At 44.9% G+C, this 18,887-nt stretch overlaps 1 protein-coding gene across 15 annotated transcripts in view; it reads left to right on the top strand.

The window, feature by feature from the left end:
* Positions 1 to 7,860: 7,860 nt before the first annotated feature.
* Positions 7,861 to 18,887, top strand: part of ST3GAL6 (ST3 beta-galactoside alpha-2,3-sialyltransferase 6) — a 47,886-nt gene continuing 36,859 nt past the window's right edge. For 5 of the 15 annotated variants that reach the window (XM_063350563.1, XM_063350526.1, XM_063350445.1 and 2 more), the window contains exon 1: positions 8,807 to 9,090. In XM_063350563.1, coding sequence (XP_063206633.1) covers positions 8,895 to 9,090 — 196 coding nt within the window. In that variant the 5' untranslated portion in view covers positions 8,807 to 8,894. The other 10 variants (XM_063350436.1, XM_063350426.1, XM_063350469.1 and 7 more) reach the window with 9 other exon arrangements.

Here is an 18,887-nt window from a genome sequence, read left to right as displayed (position 1 = left end):
CCACAGGGCTTAAAACGATGCCCGTTATGTGGGGAGAATCTCACACTGATGCGTTTTCACTCACTCACCTGTACACTTAAATAGTATGTTGAGGCAGATAAATGTATCTGCTTTCTAAATCTCACTTGCAGCTAAAGAAAACCAAGTAGCAAATCATGATTTCTGTGACGAGGCTGAAACCTCAGTGGCATCGTTGTGCCGGAGTCATACTGAATGTATGCTGGTGAGGCTGCTTCCAAGAGAGCTCCTAAAATAGGCACTGAAGAAGTAACCTGACCCTGTGCTCCCTGCAGAGCCAGCTGCGAGGGAAGAGAGCTGCTCGCTGCACCTCTCTGGTAGTTGAAGGAGGTGACTCTTAGTAACAGCAGTCCCACTTCTGATACCATTGTTGTGCTTTCAAAACTGGTAGCTCCATGGAGATTGGAATCCAGCTCCAAGTGTTTTGGATTCATCTCTACTGCTGGAAGAGCCTGCATTTAGCTAAGGGTCAAGGTTAAATATGCCTGCAGTAGCGTATAGTTGGTAGAGTGTAGTTCAAGCCTGTGCCGAGGTCAGTGCAAGGGGAAGGGACTGTCTGAGCTGCCTAAAAGCTGCTGCCAGTGCTTTTAGCCTTTACCCGGTGAGAGCTGACTGAACAGGCTAGACTCCTCTGCTGAGCTAAACACTGGTTTGAATTATTTGTACAGCACAATTTGGCTAAGCACCACTGAAAATCTGGATTGAGGACACCACCTCTTCATACTGAACTGCTGTAAAATTTTTGTTTTCATTAATTTCAAGTGGATCACCATCGTTTTCCTGCTTGTAATACAGATACAGAGCAAGGACAAAAATAAAATGGAGGCAAAGACAGGGGGGGAGGTGTCCTGAGTTCCATCCGCTGAGAGCGCAGGTACCTGTTTCACTTATTTATGCCAATTAACAGGAAATGAGCAGGGCTTCTTGCCCCCTCTGCCCTGCTGCAAGGAGGGTTACCCACATCCTTATCCTTATCACTTGCCCTTATGATTTCCTGTAATTTCCCTCTGTAATTTTTCACTGTGTTAACGAGTGCTCACTGAAACCAAAAAGACCACTATTGCGTCATCAGATTCAGTCCTCCCACTGCCATGGGCAACTATATGTAACAGGCATTGTGGGCATTTAAGTACCCAAAAGGGCAGCTGTCTTGGTTTTTGTAGGTGCAAGAAAGGAAATTAGCCCCAGTCTCTGATTCCTGACTGGTAGGCTTTATCCCACAAAGTGGGAAAAGGCTAGAGGTGGTATGCCTATGCCCTTTTAGGAGGGGGAGCTCCCGAGAAAGGTAAGTACAAAGGCATTCCCAAGAAAGAGGGGATGTTTTCTCTAGCAAGACAGGAGGGGATGGTTGCCAGACCTGAGGGTGATGTTAATAGAGTGGAGTTCTTTGGGGGAGTGCATGTAAAGAACAGGAGAGATTTTGCACCAGAGATCCGTAGTACCTGGGGCTTGGAAGGTCTGAGGCATGGCCATGTGACTTTGCATGGTGAGTTTCTTGTTCAAAAATGTCCATAAAACATTTGCTTTATGCACCACCAATTTATGTTGTGCCACAAAGGCCTTTCCAATGCTTTATGACAAACTTGAGGCTTGTAGGAAAAGGCCAAGGAGCCAAAGGATAATGTGCCACAGACGGAGGGGCAGAAAGCAAGAGCAAGGGCACCAACAAGTCTCCAGGTTTCTGCTATGGCAAGGAATTTGTTAAATTTACACCCACTTTGTATCCCTTTGTTCTTGTGCCAGCATTGTTTAGCTGCTCGCACAGAACAGGCTGTCCATACTCTGGGTAGCCCGCCCTTCTTTGCATCTTCTCCAGAACTGTTTTCTCCTTGAATGCGAGAACCCGCATCATATGCTGTATTTTGGGGGAAACGCCAGAGTTTTGTACAACTACATCAGTGCTTCCCTACCTCTAGTAGAAAAACAGTGTCTTACCTAAGGCATGTTCTCCTCTTCTGTGAAGGGCTGAAGATTTATTGGTTGTTTATTTCAGTTGTCTTTTGTGTGTCCTAGCTCATTTAACTTTCAACAAATCTGGCCTTAATCCTATGCGTCTCTATCTTTATTTACATCATAGTTATCTCTGCTGACCAGGATTCTTTGCTATTTGTGATCCCTAAGAAACTTCCTACCTTGGCTTTTTTTTCACTTACTCAGGCCTAGAGTGCTTCCCATGAAGAGTTTTCTCTTGCTTGGAATATATACATGGGATAGTTTTTATACCTTTGATCTAGATACATTCAAGTCTTTCAGCTCTTCAATCCAGGTAAATTCACTAATGAGTTGCCCTAATTTGACAGAAGTTGAAAAATTTAATCGCCAACCTACTTCTGTTTGTTATTCTGTTCAATGTGAATGGAAACAGTTGCTGAGTACTCAGCCCAATGCTGTTTTCTATGACTAGCTTTTTTTGAGTGTCGTCATTACTTATTAAGTTGGGGTCGTCTCTTTTTGTCTCAGTGACTACTGAGAAGAAATTTGGGAGCTATCATACAGATGGTTAGCTGGGCTCAAGTTTATTATTAGAAGCATTTGTTTCCCAAACAGTATCTGGGAAGTAAAAGTTGACCATGGCACAATTCCCAGTAGTGTTTCTATAATAACATTTCAGTGACCGACCTCTTCTTGCACCATTATATTTTAGCTGCAGACAAGAAAGGCCAGATTTCAATGAGGTGTCCAAATCAAAAACAACTGCCTCCAAAAAAAACAAATGCTTTGAGCAGGTGGTCTGGGTTGCTGGAAGTGGAGCTTCCTGTTCATATACAATGGGGAATTTTATGGTGAATTAAATGATGAGTTAAATGACAGGTGGCTTATTTTTTTAATAAATTGCAAAGATCACTTGATGTTTTCCACTTGTCTAGATGAAATGGCTCAACACGGAAATAGAGGGAATATTGTGCTAAGATTGCAAATGTCTTGGATATTGGCCTGTTGATCATATTCACATGGGTCAAGTCTGGCTCCCATTTGGAACAGGAGCAGAGCAGTAAAAAAGAAAAGTCCACTCCATGAGCTACTGCTCTCCCGAGTTGCAGAGATCAAGTCAGCCTTTTCTGCTGTAGGGCTGTTCTGTTCAGCCTGGAGTGCTGTGAAGGAAGGATTCCCTCTCCTGTGCCACCAGCCCTATTTCCTGTGGGTACCTACTGAGTCTTCCAACCTGTTGCAAGTGACTGTTTGGCCCATAGCAATGGTCATTACCTCGCAGAAGTTGTGAGCGGATAAATCAGTCATGGGAAGAATTGCATTTAAAATTTTCCCAGGCATTGTACCTACATCCAAGACTTTGAGTGCAGCTTGAGCTCTAAAATGTAAGAAACATGCAAAGTGTTTTTCTCCTTCTCAGACCGTGTCTGCCTCTCATTGAAATTAGCCTGCTCTTCACGTATGACAAGGCTTCTGGCGGCTTCTGTCATACAATTCCTGACTTATACTGACTCATCTAGCCTTTAAAACCTTCTTCTTGGATTCATAGCTATTCGTATCACTTTTGTAATACTATTTCATGTCCTGTCTTGCTACATCACATTTTCAAGCACAGACCCAATCTGAAGAGTACCTGGAAGAAAAACTGTGCACCGGTTCCCGGATTTTTGGCTCCTGCAAACCAATAAAGGAATCCAGGTCAGTTAACAGTGGTTAAAGAAGTGGGTCAAACTTTGAAGTTGAAAGGTTATATATCTGAGAACTGCAGTAGCTGCCTTAGCACTTGTAATAACATCTTGGCTGTACAGGTGAAGCCAGCAGGACACAGGACAGAAACTTGGGGATCTGGCGGCCAGAATGATAGGCTGTGCAATGGGGAGCCAGAGGGAAAAACAGGGAGGTCTTTTTAATAGAATGCACAGAGAAAGAAACTGGGCGTTAAGCTGTGGTTAAAATGGCAGAGGCATCTCACATGTTGGCCTCTCCTTGGAAAGGAGACAGGGAGCAGTGAGTCCTGGCATGGTACCATAGGAATGACAGAGCTATCATGAAAAGACAGGTGTTTCATCTCCCAAAAGCATCTTATGTCAGCCAGCCAAGCACACAGGGCCAAGTGGGTAGGGACCCAGAGCCACAGGCTCAAGGACTTCGTGTTCTCTCTGAGCTCAGAGCCCATCGGTATTTGGCATCTGTGACCTAGCAGCAGACTGCAAATGAGGGTCTCCCACCGCCCCACCACCTCTCAGCTGGTTATCCCCTCCTGTGCACCACCTCACCTCTCCTTCCCTCTCTCAGTCTTCCCCTGTGCCAGGTGCCACAGCCAGCTTCCTCTGTGAACAGCAGTCCACTGCATGCCTGTGAGCTGCAGGGTGGGATGGTGGCTGCCATGTCCCCAACAGATGGGTAGGAGAGATGGCTCTTGGGAGGTTAGTCTCCTGCCAGGGGAGGAAGCATCAGCTCTTGCCCACTTTCCCTGAGGGAAGGGCTACTTTCAGTGCTGGAAGCTTCAGTTTAGGTTACCCTTGGTTGCATGCAGAGGTGGAGTCATGCGAGTATATTGGCAACAAGGAAGTATGGAGGGGACAAGTGGGAAACTTGAGTTCCATGTGGCAGTATAGTTTAACAGAAATAAGGCAACAAATGGAGGGGAGGAATCTGTGGTTTAATGTTGTTCTTGACCTGGTGAAAACCATTAGGTGCTCAGGATGCATAATTTTTCAAACCCTTTCCCCTTTTCCTTCCTGTTGTTTTGCTAGCAGTGGTCTTCAAGTGGGTGTGTTTTGACGTATTTCTTCCCTTGCACATGTCTAGGGAGCAGAAGGATGTTTAGTGCCTGTTGGATAATGTATTTCTTTATGGGTTTACAGATGCTCTTATGTATAGATACATGCCTTGAAGGCTTAATTTTGGTTGGCAAATGGCGCTTCCTAATGTGCTCGCCACTTCAGATTGCACTGGATTGGCTAGCAGGGAGGCTGCCTCAGCCTACCTGGGTTACCTCCATGACATTTGTTGCTGTCATATGTTTTGTTTGCTTGTGTCCTCTGTCCTAGACAGAGTACAGGAGCACTGCACAGCCCAGGGCAGGAGAAAGCGCTCTGTGCACTTAGAAAAAGCAGTCCCGAAGGACCATGAGAGCAGCCTAACGTAGCTCTTTGGTTGACCAGCTCTCGAAAAAGTGACCTCAAACTAGGTGGGGGTTGCGTGCTGTGAACTCGTGACAAATGCTGTGGGTTCTGATGAGATGTCCTACAGCAACTAACCAGATCCTTTAAAGCTCCTGGGATAGGCTTTAGCAAGTTCTCTCCTGGCAAAGAGTCTCTGGAAGAAATACGCAACCACAGATTGATGACTAAACAAACTACGTGAGGACGGGTGCTTACTACAGCTTGAGGGGACGGTGCAGTGGAGAGTGGTCCCCTAGCATCTGGGGCAAGGGGACTGCGAGAAACTATGAAAAAAAGTTGGTGCTGAGACAGGTTTGGGAGGTCAGTAGCAGAGATTTGGGCATGTATGGGACTCGGGGCCGTTCTCATGGTACAGCATAAAGAAGATTAGGATCAGACTATGATGGTAGGTAGTAAAGCTAGAAAACGAGTAGAGAAAGGATGTTGTGACAGTCTGTCTATAAATGCATTCATCTCCTAAAGTAATTAATAAAGGGGGACAGTTCTGTCACATTTTAATTTGAGGACCAGAGGTATAGGACAGACTGTATGGTCTGTCACATACACAGAGCCTGATTAGTCATCTCGCTTGTTGGATTGCCGGGGAGGAAATCCCTTTCATGATGCTGCAACTTTCCATTCTGTTTATTCCATGTTCTGCACAGTTTTGTTTTTCCCGTGTTCAATGGTTTTTTTCCTTCCATTTCCTGTAATTTTTCTCTTTGTTTTTCTCTGGTTTTGCAAGCTGGGGTAGTCTGGCTGCAACATTTTCTTAGTTCAATAGTGACTCAGGAGGTACATAGTTTGTCCTGGAACTTAAATAATGCTCTATGTGATTTGGATTTATTTTAGTCATTGCTTTGCATTTAAAGGCATCTGTGGCTTTTATGTTCGTTTGGGGAGAGGTTTGTTTCTCAGGTGAGTTGATTTTGAACTGAAATAGAAAAAAATATCTTTTGACCTTTTGGTCACATGCATTGTTTTTGCTTGCAGAAGCATTAATTTGACTTCCTGCTAGTCATCCTTTTCCAAAGCATTTTGAAGGCCACCCATTGTTGATACTATTTGTGGGATATAGAATATATCCCAGATAAGTGTTTCCTTATATTTTCTGCCAAATAAATTTGTTGGTGTTGCAAATGATTTATTAACTTCTTGCTTGTACAGATCATTTTGAAAACAGCTAGGAACTAAACTTTTTTTACACTATATTAATTGTTCAAATTGCTGTTTGAATCCTTGAATTTAGTTTGACACATTTAGGTGACAGGAAACACCAGCTTTCATTCTGTTGCTGGTCTTGGACAGTTACAGTTGCCAGAAGAAACTGAAGTGAAATTACATTATTACAGAGCAGATTATTACATTATTTGGCCAATGTAGTTAGAATTTGGGATTTTGCAGTTTATTCCAGATAGAGATGTATTCAGGTATCTTAGATACAATTCTTTGTTTTTCTTACACACGCCACCTTTAATGCAAGGGAATAAAACTGTGAGCAGCAGGTCCTCTGTTCACAGCACTACCTCTCCTACAGACTTTGGCTGCCTGTGAGTGTTTAGTTCTTCCTAGAGTTAGACGCCTTGTACAAGACTCTCAGAAAATGGACAAGCACATAACTTACAGCTGGCTGGGAAGTCAAATGACTTCTTCGAAGTATCACATAGTATCACCACAGGAACACTGCGTGTCTAACTAGCTTCAGAGGTGGGTTGGTAACTTGAGTTGCCCTCTCTGAGCCAGTGGCTCAGTCCTGCCAACAGCACCTTCATCTTCTTCACCCTTATATTTTTCAGCCTAGCCAAAGATCCATGCTAGGCTGTTGCTGACACCCACATTAGCTAGTGTGAAATTAGCTCACACCCATGAACTCGTGAGCAAAAGATGCAGCTGCAGCACATGCATCCTGTCCAGAACAGAGGCAGGAATAGGATCCATTTCCTCAAGGTTTCCTACACTCCCCTGTGGTGATTAGTCCCAGCATCTTGTTCTGCAAAAATCTGGCACAACCCGAGAGTAAAGGCCACCCTGCATCCTAAACAAAGGCCAGGCCTTGCAAAATAAAGCAAGGCCAGAACAAAATAATACTGGACTACATAATTTAAGACCGTCATGAGATGCATGAGCAAGGAAACCGAAGTGAAGTCACATAACCTATCTCCTGGTATTTCCTAACTTCTGGCTCCTTCATTATGCAACCTTAATGATTTTTTTTTAAAAAACTGGTTTCGTACCTATAATACTAAGGTGAATTGAAGGGTAAGGACAGAAGAGGTAATACCTAATAGGTGCTGTAGTACGGAGAGAAGATTTTTCCAGGAGCCCCACGACTCTCTCCTGAGTTGCTTGTGCAAGGGTGAGGCTTCATTTTGCCCCTAGCAGCAGCTCCTCAAGAGGGGGGTAGTCCCTCCCCTAATGGCTTTCACCAGAGGTGTCTGGAATTGGGCAGCCTACTCAGAAGGAGAGAATCCTGCACCTGAAATAACCGCTGTGGCTTTCAGCTTGCTTGGCTTCTTCCCCAGACACCCCCTGCCCCCTCCCTCCCCCAGGTGACAATCAGTTTGTTAATTAGCTGTTAATTCCTGGAGACTGAGGCGGCGCTAGCGGTACGGGAAAAGCTGATGCAGAGGTGGGGGCGGCTCGTTGTCCCCAGCCCTGCGGGTCTCCCCCCTCCCCGGGATGTCGGGGCGGGCGCGGAGGGGGAAGGCCTCGGCCCTCGGCGAACCGCCGGCCCAGGGGGGGAGGGGGGGGAGGAGGAATAGGAATAGGAATAGGAACTGTGTCTGTGTCTCCAGCTGGAAGTCAGTCGGAGAAGACGCTCTCAGTGCTGGTGGGCGGGGGGAGACGGAGCAGCGTTCTAGCTTTCTTCACGTGAGTATCCCCTCCCCCTGGACGCATTTGGTATAATTCGAGGAATTTCTTCCGACTCGAGCCAAATAACATCTCTGTCTAAAACACGCAACGTGCTTCCTCTTTACGTTGTCTCTTGCAGATAAGGCTCAGCTGACAAAAAGCTCTCCTCTTCATCCTTATCGCGAACGCCATCGCGCCGGGGCTAAAGCTGAAGCTACTGAGAGGCTTCGAACAACAGCCTGGACGGCCCTGATAAGAAGCAGCGAGTTCTGTCCTCTCGTCTCGGATGATTTAAAGATAAACTATCTGCTCTCCGGACAACCGGTAAGTGACTACCCCTGTTCCACACAGCGTACCTCGCTCCGTGAACTGCCGCAGAGGCTGAGGGGCTCTTGTGGATGGTGCCTGAACCCCCAGGACCGGGTTACGCTGAAACGTGCTTGTTCCCGAGTTTGCCGGCGTTTCTGCCGTGAGACGTTTTCTCGCCGCGCTCTTGCGTTATTTCAGACGGGAAAGCTCCCGCCTCAGCTCCCGTACAGCCCGTGCACGCTTCCAATTTTAAAACCTCCTTCAGGCAGCAGCCGCCACCAGCGCTGCTGTTGAACGTAAATGACCGCATACTCAAAGGCAGAGCTGGCTCTTCCGATACATCAGCCTGTTCCTCGGTGAAGGCATTCAAGGAATTAATTGAGCTTCCACGGGGGATGGAGCCTTGCCTCTACAAGCTTCCTTTGAAGAGAATACCATTTTAATCGGCTTGAGAGCTGGTGAGACGAGATGTCCCAGACCTTTCCCAGAGGTTCCTGGGAAACTTCCTGGTAAAAACTAACATCGCGGCGTACCGGGGACCCGGTTACCGGTGGGGATGAGCCCGACAGAAGCTGAAGGGCCGCCGCCCGCCTTGCGGGGGCCGTTTGGAGTCGCTCGATGCTGCAGGCGGGCGGGCGGCCGGTGCCGGGGACCGCCCGGGGGAGGGGAGAGGCCGGGCTGAGGCGCTGCCCGGGGCCGCGTGTGGGGCCGGCGCTCGCCCCCGACCGGAGAAGGGCCCCTCGTGGGGCCGCTTCCCGGCGCGGGCAGGAGCGGGGCCTCTCTCGCCGGGAGGAAGCGCCCCCGTCGGGGCCAGGTAGGCGTCCCGGCGGGCTCCGGAGGGGAGGGCGGTGAGGGAAGGGGCCGTCCCCCTTCCCCCGGCAGCCCCTGCCAGCAGCGGGGCGGGGGGAGCCGCTCGCCTCTTCCCGGTCTCCCGGAGCCGGTCCCAGCCCCGCAGCCGGGCGCCGCGGGCGGTGAGTGGCGGCGAGCGGTAACGGGGCGGGGGACGGCGGGGCGCCGGCCGGGAGCTCCGGGGCAAGGCAAGGCAGCGGGGAAAGCGGGGTCCATGCGGGCGGGACAGCCCCAGCGCGGGGGGAGCCTCCCGGCAGAGCTGGTGGCGGAGGAGGGGGGGGGTGTGTGTGTCTGTAAATAAAATTTGAGGGGAGATTCATGGCTTCTTGCTAAACTGCTTGGGTCTGGTAATCCCACCGTGTTGCCATGGCCGCCGGTCAGGCAGGTTCCGAGAAAGGATTGCTTTTAGCGGGGGTACCGAAAGGGAGGGACTGCCCCTTGGAAATGCCGAAGGCCTCGGGGAAGGAACAATGGCTCTCTGGGTAGACTCCGCTTTAAGCTATGCAAATTCATTGCTTGTAGTTTAGGGTAGAAACAAACCCTGGTAGTTTTGTGTTCTTTTTTTTTTTTGTGGGTTTTTTTTTTTTTTAATCTTTGGATTATTATTTGGCAGTGGGGGTGGTGTTTCTATTTTAGTTATTGCAAGCTGTGTGATCAGTGCTGCTGTCCTTTCTCAAATTAAAATGACAGTTGATCTATTGGGATTTGTAGCTGTTGTGCTCCTGTTACCCAGCTGAAACTTTCTGTCCAGGTTTCTTCGGTTTCTGTCTCTCACTTCTTCATCTACTTTATGCTGAGCTATTCTTACATACAACTTGGTTGCAAAACTATTTAGAAAGGACAGCCTTTGTGATGGGTTGAGATTACTTGTTTTAACCTGGCAATTCTATTGCAGCTGAACTGTGTAAAAATGTTATACATAAAAAATATATAACTTCTGTTGTGAAGAATGCTGTGATACTGGTCACTCCTAAACTATAAATACAGGAAGGGCTTAAAGGAAAAGTGTATGGAGTGAGGCTTTCTACCCATCCGTTTCTGAATCAGAAATACTCCTATCTGATTAGGTGACAGAAGTGATATTTCTGAAACTAAAATAACTTCCCTTCCGTTGCACCAGCTGTATCCTTGTTCTTCTTCCCACCTATGTGAAATAAATCTATGGATCTTTCTTTCCAGCTTGATGCTTCTTTAGCATGTCTGTCTCTCTGCTGAAGCAGAGTCAATTAAGTTACTCTTTATGCTTATGGCAGTTTACTAAAGCAGCAGTATTAGAGGTGGGTAAGTCCCATGGTCTCCCTGAGGGTCGTCTTGGCTGTAGGAGACCTTTCCTCTTTGTGGGATGTATGAATAATCCCCTGAGACTCATGAGACTCCTAGTGTTCAAATACCCCCCTGTTCAAAACCAGGAGGAAGGTTTCTCTGTGGAAGCAATTGCCCGATGGGGAAGTGCCTATGGGAGTAACTGCAGAGTGTGTAAGCAGGACAGCAAAACCTGAAAGCTGTCGGGAAGATCACAAGTACCTGAGTCCTAAGTCCTAAAGAAGTGTGGAAATAGGTGAGTTATGGTGTTCTGGCTATACAAGGTGATTGGCGAGGCATTATTTTGATATGTACTGTGTGCGCTGCTCAATAGTGGCTTTAGCAATTATGGAGGGGAGTTGCCTCACTGAGGAGAGAAATACAGCAGCTAACGTGGTGATGGGTCTCATTCACCGTGGCAAGCACTTGAGGTGCTTCTTCACCGCATCCTCAGACCTTTGAAAGCTTACAAGCAGAGACAGTTTTAGAGGATTTTGGATGATTGCTTTCTTCCTTGTGTGATTATTTTTGGGTAGAAGGAGGTAGGGAGTGGCAGTAGTCTTTCTTATGATAGCTTCTTTATGCCATTAACGCCTTTATCCTGGACTTGTATTCATTGTTAGTTTCTGGGCACACCGTGATCAGTGCCTTTCAGTAAAGGTTTGATTGTCCTCCCAAGACAGGCTTGGGAAAGTTCTCATAAACCTACTTTGGCTGATTTGTGGTTTTACGCTTCTTGCGTATTGCTTAATTTGCTGCAGGGGGGTTAGTTCAAGTATTTTGTCCTGAAGAGGATGCAATCAGATAGGTCATTTGAAGATATAAATTGCAAGACCACCGTGAGTCCCCATGAGGCAGTCCATACCATTTACTCAAAGGGGCTTGTAAGGAAAAGCTCTTGGTTTATTTTCTTCCACAGTATAGCTTGAGCTGTAGCACAGGATCTTGGTTTGTTTGTCTTTGTACCTTAACATTAATGTTATTCTACTTATAAGCATGAACTGTTGTTTTTACTGTGTGTATGATGCAAGATAGTCTGTTGTGGCTCCCAAGTAAGTGCATTTTAGGAATGGGCTCAAGATTACTTGAAATACCTCTTTCTACAGGCATCTTTCCTTGCAGATGCTTGCACTGTTTTTGCTAAATCTGTTGAAACATGCGTTGTGCGTTTAAGGGGAGTTTAATTTCTCAAGCTTACGACAACACATTTGTCACTCATTAAATAATTTGTTCGTTCATTTCTCTAGCCTTATAGAGGAGCTAGTAAGTAATACTGGGAAATTAATTGATGGGGTAACTCAGTGTACAGTGTTTTTTCTTTTTCAGAGTTTCTATTTTCTACCGTCTATTTAATCAAAAGATCAAGAGCTTTCTAGCAGAATAAACCCCCCCTGAACTTTCACCATTAACCCAGTTTCTTCTGCATCCATTTTTGCTATGTTAGGTATGACTACTACTGTACCTATTCCTAGTCTTCAAGGGAAATTAAAATAAAACTTCTTTTATTTATTTATTACTTGGCATGTGAAATTTTTGAAGTGTTAAATCTTTCTTTTATCCTCCTCCTACAGAAGAACCTAAAACCTCAGCTTTTCTTGATGTGTATTGAGGTTAGGAGGAAAATGTGATGTGCAAGCTGTTGTTTCCTTTACAAGTCACCTTTCAGTAGCGTGTGGAAATTAATCTGCCCTCACTTGTGCTTCACTGTATTAATTGCTGATATCAGTAGCTGTTATTTGTACAGCAAGCTTGAAAAGCTGAAAAGTGATGGGCAGCTCTAGCTAGTGTGTGCTACGAAGCAAAAACAGGGAACATATGGCTTGCATGCGGTATCAGTACCTTTTGAAAAATGCATTGAACAAATGTAAGTACTTTTGTGGTAGTGCTTCTTGCTATGTTCTATAACCACCATCTTAAAGTATCATGGCCTTTTAAAGTTCTTTTTGTTTGGGTGCAGTGGCTTTTCAGTGTTCAAAGTGAGTCATTCTTTGGTCTTGAAGGCAAAAGTGAAGCCTTGGTATCTTGAGAGGAAGACTCTTTACAGCACTGCAATGGAGTGAGCAAATTTTTAAGTGTCCCCTGGATATACCCAAAGTTTGCATGTAACTGTTCTGCATTGCCTCTGCTCCCAGCCCCAGCAGCAGCAGTAAAGCTGGAGTACATTGTGCTAGAGCTATTCTTTACATTCCAGCATCCGTGGGGAGCCTGGAGGAGCAAGGCAAAAACTTGAATAGCCCTCATTTGCTTTGGCTGGGATGGAAGACTGGAAAACTTGAGAGGCCACAAAGCTGATCATTCCTCCTATTAGGAGGGCAGGAATGGAATAACCAAGGAACTAGTTTTAAGAGCATACAGGAATGAAATGAAGTTCAGACTTAATCACTAAACCTCTTCTTAACATCTGTTGATTTACAGTGTGAGTTTCCATTCCCCTAGCAGGAATATTGCTTTCTTTTCGGCCACTAGCCAGTAGGAAACTTTATTTGTGAGGTGGGTGGCTAGCAGTCTTAGATTTCCACAGACCCCTCAACTCGCTTTGAAAAGAACAGTTTCTAGCTCTTGTGAGTACAGGTCAGAAACACTAAAATAAGGATCAGCTGCTGCAGAACTCAGAAGAGCTCTTTGTTAGCCTGGGTCTGCAGACTGACTTTTTTTACAGTGCAGCAGTAGCCGTCTGCTGCTTTCTTTCACTACTGATTTTCAGAGTCCTGTGGCCAACAGTGAAATGAGAGCGCTGTAAGGGGCATGTCACTGGTTTACCTGGGGCCTTAGCAGAGGTAGGCAGTGGAAATATGCATGTGTAATGGCCATTTAATACAAAACGTGTGTGTGTATAGAATACAAATGCAATACAATACAATATTGCATGTGGGATGGGGGAAGTTGTGTTTTTGCCATTGTCTTTTTTTCTTAACTGTTGGTTTATGTAGCTCCCTCCTGTGTGTTGCTAATTTTTGCGGGTGTGTTGCACTGCACAGGTGTTTTTGCTACGTGATGACCTGGGTGGGGGAAATGACCTGTTTAGGGAAAGGAGCATACAGGCACCCTAGTGTAACACAAGGGATAGTCGGAGGGAAGGAACTTGTGAGTTTTCATCCCTGTAATGAGGAGAGAGGAAGGTGCTTGCTATTTAAGAGCTGTTGTTGCTGAATGAAACCACAGCCTTATTCATCTTTTGGCAGTCAAAATAGGTATTTCCTATTGCTTTGAAGTTCTTGAACCTGCCTGTCTACGTCCTCCACCAGTGTCGCCTGTCACGTCTGAGCACCCTGAAAAACATTATCACCTCAATCTTCACAGTGCTTCAGGTAGTCTGAAGTCAATGTGTGGGAATGAGAGCGGGAGGAGGGTTAGTGGTGTAGATGGGAGATACCCTGCAGGGTTTATTTGAACACAATATTTGCAGAAGATTAAATGGAGCTGTAATATTGAATCCATGATGAAGCGCCAGAGCAAGTTAGGATTTGTCCTTATTGGTGAATACATACAAGGATTGCTAGCATGTGGTAGCTAGTTTTGACTGTGCCGCTTGTGTAGACAAGTTACTACTTTCTCATTCAGTTAGCTGGGAAAAGCCTGTTGGTTGTTTTTTTTTTTTTTTTTTTTTTTTACTGGAAATAGTTGAGGGAAAACTACAGCAAGGTCTGCTTGCTCAAATGTTTTGCAGTATTTAATGACACGGAGCTACTGTTAACTTGCCTCAGCTGAGAATCTGGAAGGCCATATGAGCCTATCCTCCTCGCCCCTCCCCGTGTTCTAACCACCTGTGGCAGATTTTGATTCCCCATTTTCAGAACGTCGAGGGCCTCAGGACTCTGTCTAGTGAAGCACCCCGTGGTTCAGCAGTTCTGATGTAGCAGTACCCCTTCGGTCTCCTTTGGTGGGTTTCCTGTCCTTTTTCTGCTCTGGTTCCCAAGTGTAGACATTGGCAGGTCCATAAAAAGGTACTAAAAGGAGTAGGCAAGGACGTTACTGTCCAACTCCTGTACTAAACAATTGTGGGTGCTGCAGGGGGAATGTGTGGAAAAGGGAAATGAACCACAAAGTGTCTGCAATGTGCTGTCCCTGAATAGCATCTCCCTCTGTCAGCACTGGAGACAGACTGGTGGGGTAGGTGGATGTTGGTCTGACATAGCAAGAGCGTTTCTTGTGCCTGTGCTGCTCACTTTGAGCAGTGGAGCACAGGCCAGGTGCGTAAACTGCGTTTTGAGTAGCCAGATTACTGGTCAGTGTACACACCATTTTTACAGTTTCTCAAGATTGACTGCCTTTTTTTGCAAAACATGTTAAGAAAATACTGTTACTTCATTTCCATTGGAGCAATTTGAATGGAATAGCTATTTTCGTTCCTTCCTCCTTTGGTGCTGATGGCATACCATAATCTGTTTTCAACATGGGGCATTGGTTCTTGGATGGCTTAGCCTCAAACCTTAGGCTTTGTGTTAGTTTAAAGATCTCTAATCTAAATTGAGAATGTTGTTAAGAGGTTTTTGGGAAGAACAGTGAAGTGAAATAGAATATGCATATCATTCTTCAGATTTCACGGAGAATATTTCCTGTAATACATGCTGGCTGGTGTCAGAAAGACTTTTTTTCGAACTTTCTTGACTGAAGTCAGCTAACACTTTCAGTGGCTGAAAAGGATATTTAAAATGTTTAACTTCAGGCAACTGTTTTGAGAAATTTAGACACATATATTTGTTCAAGGCTTTTAAAAAATTTTAGCACTTTATTTTTTAATGGCCAGAGGCTCTTGTAATATCTCTGCCACACAACTGTGTGACAAGAAGATACAGTGAAACTAGGTTTGTGATGTCTTTCTGATGTAGACTTTCTGATCTTTAATGAAACATGAGTTTATAGGGTTTCTTTGTTCTAACCGTCTGCTTGTTTATTTTCACAAAAGTTGTGGCAGTCTCAAATGCATTAAGTTCCTAATCTCCTGTCAAATTTGACTGAAATTAGCCAAAGGGGTTCAAAAGTTTTATAAGAAGGAAAGGACATGCAGGCATGCATACAGGGTATGATTGCATAAATCTCATTTCATGCTAAGAACACATGCGATATAACAGAACAAAAAGCCTTTTACTGTACTGCATTTCATGCTCTAAAGGAGTTCTGCGTCGTCTGGGGCATGAAGAGCAATTTGATAGGACACAGTGATGCCGGAGACAGAGCTCGATCTGGTGTGTTCAGGGTAAGCAAGGAACATACCAGCAGGCAACACAGCAGGTCCTGCTTATGGTGTATCTTGCTCTAGGGGACTTCTAGTTTTATGCGGAAGCAGATACCAGACTTCATGTTATATCCTTGCTGCATTGTGACCAGTTTGGTTATGGCAGAGCCGATCCATGCCATAAAAGAAGTCCATTGCTCTGCTGTGACTCGCGGGAAGGTGAGCCCCGTGTTGTCTCAGGGCTCTCTTGTCTTCAGAGGAGATACGTGCACATACATCCCTGGGCAAATCTGATGCTCAGCAAAGATTAGGTGGGGGGGGCGGCACCTAATCGGTTTAAAAATACTACAGTCCTGAAGAAACTCCTGTTTGTTTTGCTGTGGCATTCAGGGACTGTTGAGACTGAGAATCAAACGGTAAAAATAGACACTCTGTTTCACCTACAACAAAGCAGACTTGGTGCCCAAAGTATCAAATGAAAATGATGGAGGGAGCTGATGATTTGCAGCAGAAAGTACTGTGTGAAGCCATCGCTGCAGCAGGGACTGGGCTGCCCTCCTGCAGTCTACCCCCAGCAGCTGCCTGCACACCTCCTGGCTCTCAGCTGGGTGCTCGTAGGCATTTTGGCCTCTACAGGGCAACCCCAGCAGGAGGGCTGTGAGACTGTGAGAGAGGATGAGTGGGTGGGGTGAAATGCACCTTTGAATCTTCTCAGTTTTAGGGGTGACTGTCCTCTTCAAACAAACAAACAAAAAACCCCAGAAAGGACTCAAAAAAAAAAAAAAACCAAAACAAAAAAAAAAACACAAAGAAAACCCCCCCCAAAACCAAAGAAAACCCCAACAACAACAAAAAAAAAACCACCAACCCCAACACAGTGATACATCAATATTCAGTTTTTGGGGAGGAAATGGGATGTGTTTAACCGTCAGTGAGGATTGAGGTCATAAAGTCCTAAATGGGCGTCTCTGTGTAACGCAGAGAAAAGTATGTAAGCTTTCCCAGCATTCCCTACTGAGTAATTTAGGCAGCTTTCCTCCCAGACAGATGGCAATTGAAGATTACCATCAGAGATAATTAGCTTTCCTCGTGTATAGGTAAGGAAACTAAAGTGCATAAGTCAGGGCTATGAACTCCGGTATAGGATGAAAATATGTGAATGAACTTGTGCAAACTTTTCCATAAGGAGCTGAGTTCACTTACAACCGCTACCAGTTGCTCTGTGAAGAATTCCAGTTATGGTTTTATGTCTTTTAACCTGCTCCTTTGTCCTGGGTTTTTATTGTGAATTTGACTTCAGCTTTGTCTAAGGAAACACATGATTAATGAGACTTTGAACGCTGAAGCTGGATACACCTACATCTTTGTTTCCCTTGGGAAGCTCACTACCTTACAAAGAAATCTTTTTTTAAAATTTTTTATTTTAAACACATGTAGACTTACTGTCAACCTTTCCCATTCAGAAAAGATGTCAATTAGGACTTCACGTGCTGTGCTAAATGTTCTTCAGGACTATGTTTTTTTTTTTTTTAACTCTGCTATGTATCTCATAGCTCTCAAAATCTTCAGGATGAGTACTGTTTGCATATTGTATATGGTAGCTTTTCCTGTATTCACATTTAGGAAAGGAAACTAGGCACTAAATGCCTTTAGGGGGATCAGATACAAGCTCTGCTGCAACCTGTACAGCAGTTCTTTGTTAGCTCAAAACCACTTTATGTCCACAAAGCATTCTCGTATTTATGAAGTTGCTCATTAAGCTTTTCTTCTTATGGTGGTTTTTTTTGTTGTTGTTCTAAATAATATTTTTTTGAGCTTTAGTGCTAAGAAAACAAAGCTACATATAAAGAAGACTCTTGAAAATCGCCTTAATATTTACAATATTCAAGCTTTTCCAGTTTGGCACTGTCAGTTTGGGCTTGGCTTTCTTATAGTAGTTAGCAGTTAAGGTGTGTATTCTGATTAATTTTCTAAAGATCCAAAGGCAATGTGAATGTATTCATTGCAATGCTGAACTGAGAGCGCCGGAAATGTAAGGCATTAACGTTATCAGAGAAACTGCTCAAACTGTGGGTGTCCTGCAGCTTTCTCCTGAGCTGGCAAGGTTGCTGCCCTGGGAAACTTCCAAGACTTAGTAGTGGTGTGGGGTAAGTGCTACCACTTGTCTCCATTTTCCTCCCTCTCTGAATTAATTTAGCTTTACACTTTTCACTGACTTGTTTTGCTGCATTCCTGAGAATCCCAGAGCTCTCCGTAGTTGGCACATGTGCATCACAGCAGATTGACTTGCAGAATCTGCTGTTGAGGTAAATTCCATCTCCAACAGCTGGGAGTTTTGGGTTTGGTTTCTTTGGTAGTTTGGGGATTATTATTTTTTTTTTTTTTTAGCAGTTGAGGCAAGGTAGGGAGCAACACAGCAAAAATCAATGAATATATTATGTTTGGATCTACGACTACAGACATGCTTTGCATGTTATTTAAATGAAAAACTCTTCAGTGTTGGATGCTGGTAGGAGCACATTCATACCTATTTGCTGTGCCTCTTAATCCACACAAACCTGCATAACATAACTTGTTGCTTTTTAAAATGTGGAGACTAAAAATTCTGTTAGAAAGAGCTGCGGCATCAGATGATGGCAGTCCGTGCGTATTTTACTTAGTCGTGACTAGGGCTGGCAAATAGCTGCTGTGAAAAGTAGCCATACAGAAAGCACCTGTGTCTCTTTAGGGACAGATTCTGACACCAGCACAGATCAGGATTTATACCGCTATGGCTAAGTGAGAAATTAGTCGGATTTACTTGGGAGTTACTGTTGATGTAGATGGGGAGCGTTTCATTCTCCATGTGCTGGTAGTGAAGCAAGTAAATCAGCCCTCTCAGTTATATTTTTTTTTTTTTTAAATACCGCATGATTCCCTCTGCCACTGCCCTTGAGAGTCCTAATTTTGCTTGTGAGTGGGGTGGGATTTTTTGTGATTTATTTTAGCCTAGGGTTGAGATTATTCTTTATTTTCCCCAAGCTGGGTGGTAGGTTTGGTTTTGTAATTCCCAGTCATTTTTGTGAGAGCTGAGGTTAAATCACTAGCTCCAAATCAGCCAGAGCTGGATGTTTTAGATATCCTAGGCATTATTAGAAGACAAAGTATGCCTTGTTTTAGGGTGAACTTAATGCTGTAGTGAATGTGCATGTATAATACAGATAAAATAAAGGTGCAACCGGAGAATTTTATTTAGATTGATCATGGTTTCTGCGGGGGGTGTGGGGGGGGAACCTAGTGAGGTG

Source organism: Chroicocephalus ridibundus, chromosome 1 (genome assembly GCF_963924245.1).
Source record: "Chroicocephalus ridibundus chromosome 1, bChrRid1.1, whole genome shotgun sequence".
In the NCBI taxonomy this organism is placed as follows: domain Eukaryota; kingdom Metazoa; phylum Chordata; class Aves; order Charadriiformes; family Laridae; genus Chroicocephalus; species Chroicocephalus ridibundus.
Note: the sequence above shows the minus strand (reverse complement) of the source record. Positions and strands in the feature narration are given on the sequence as shown.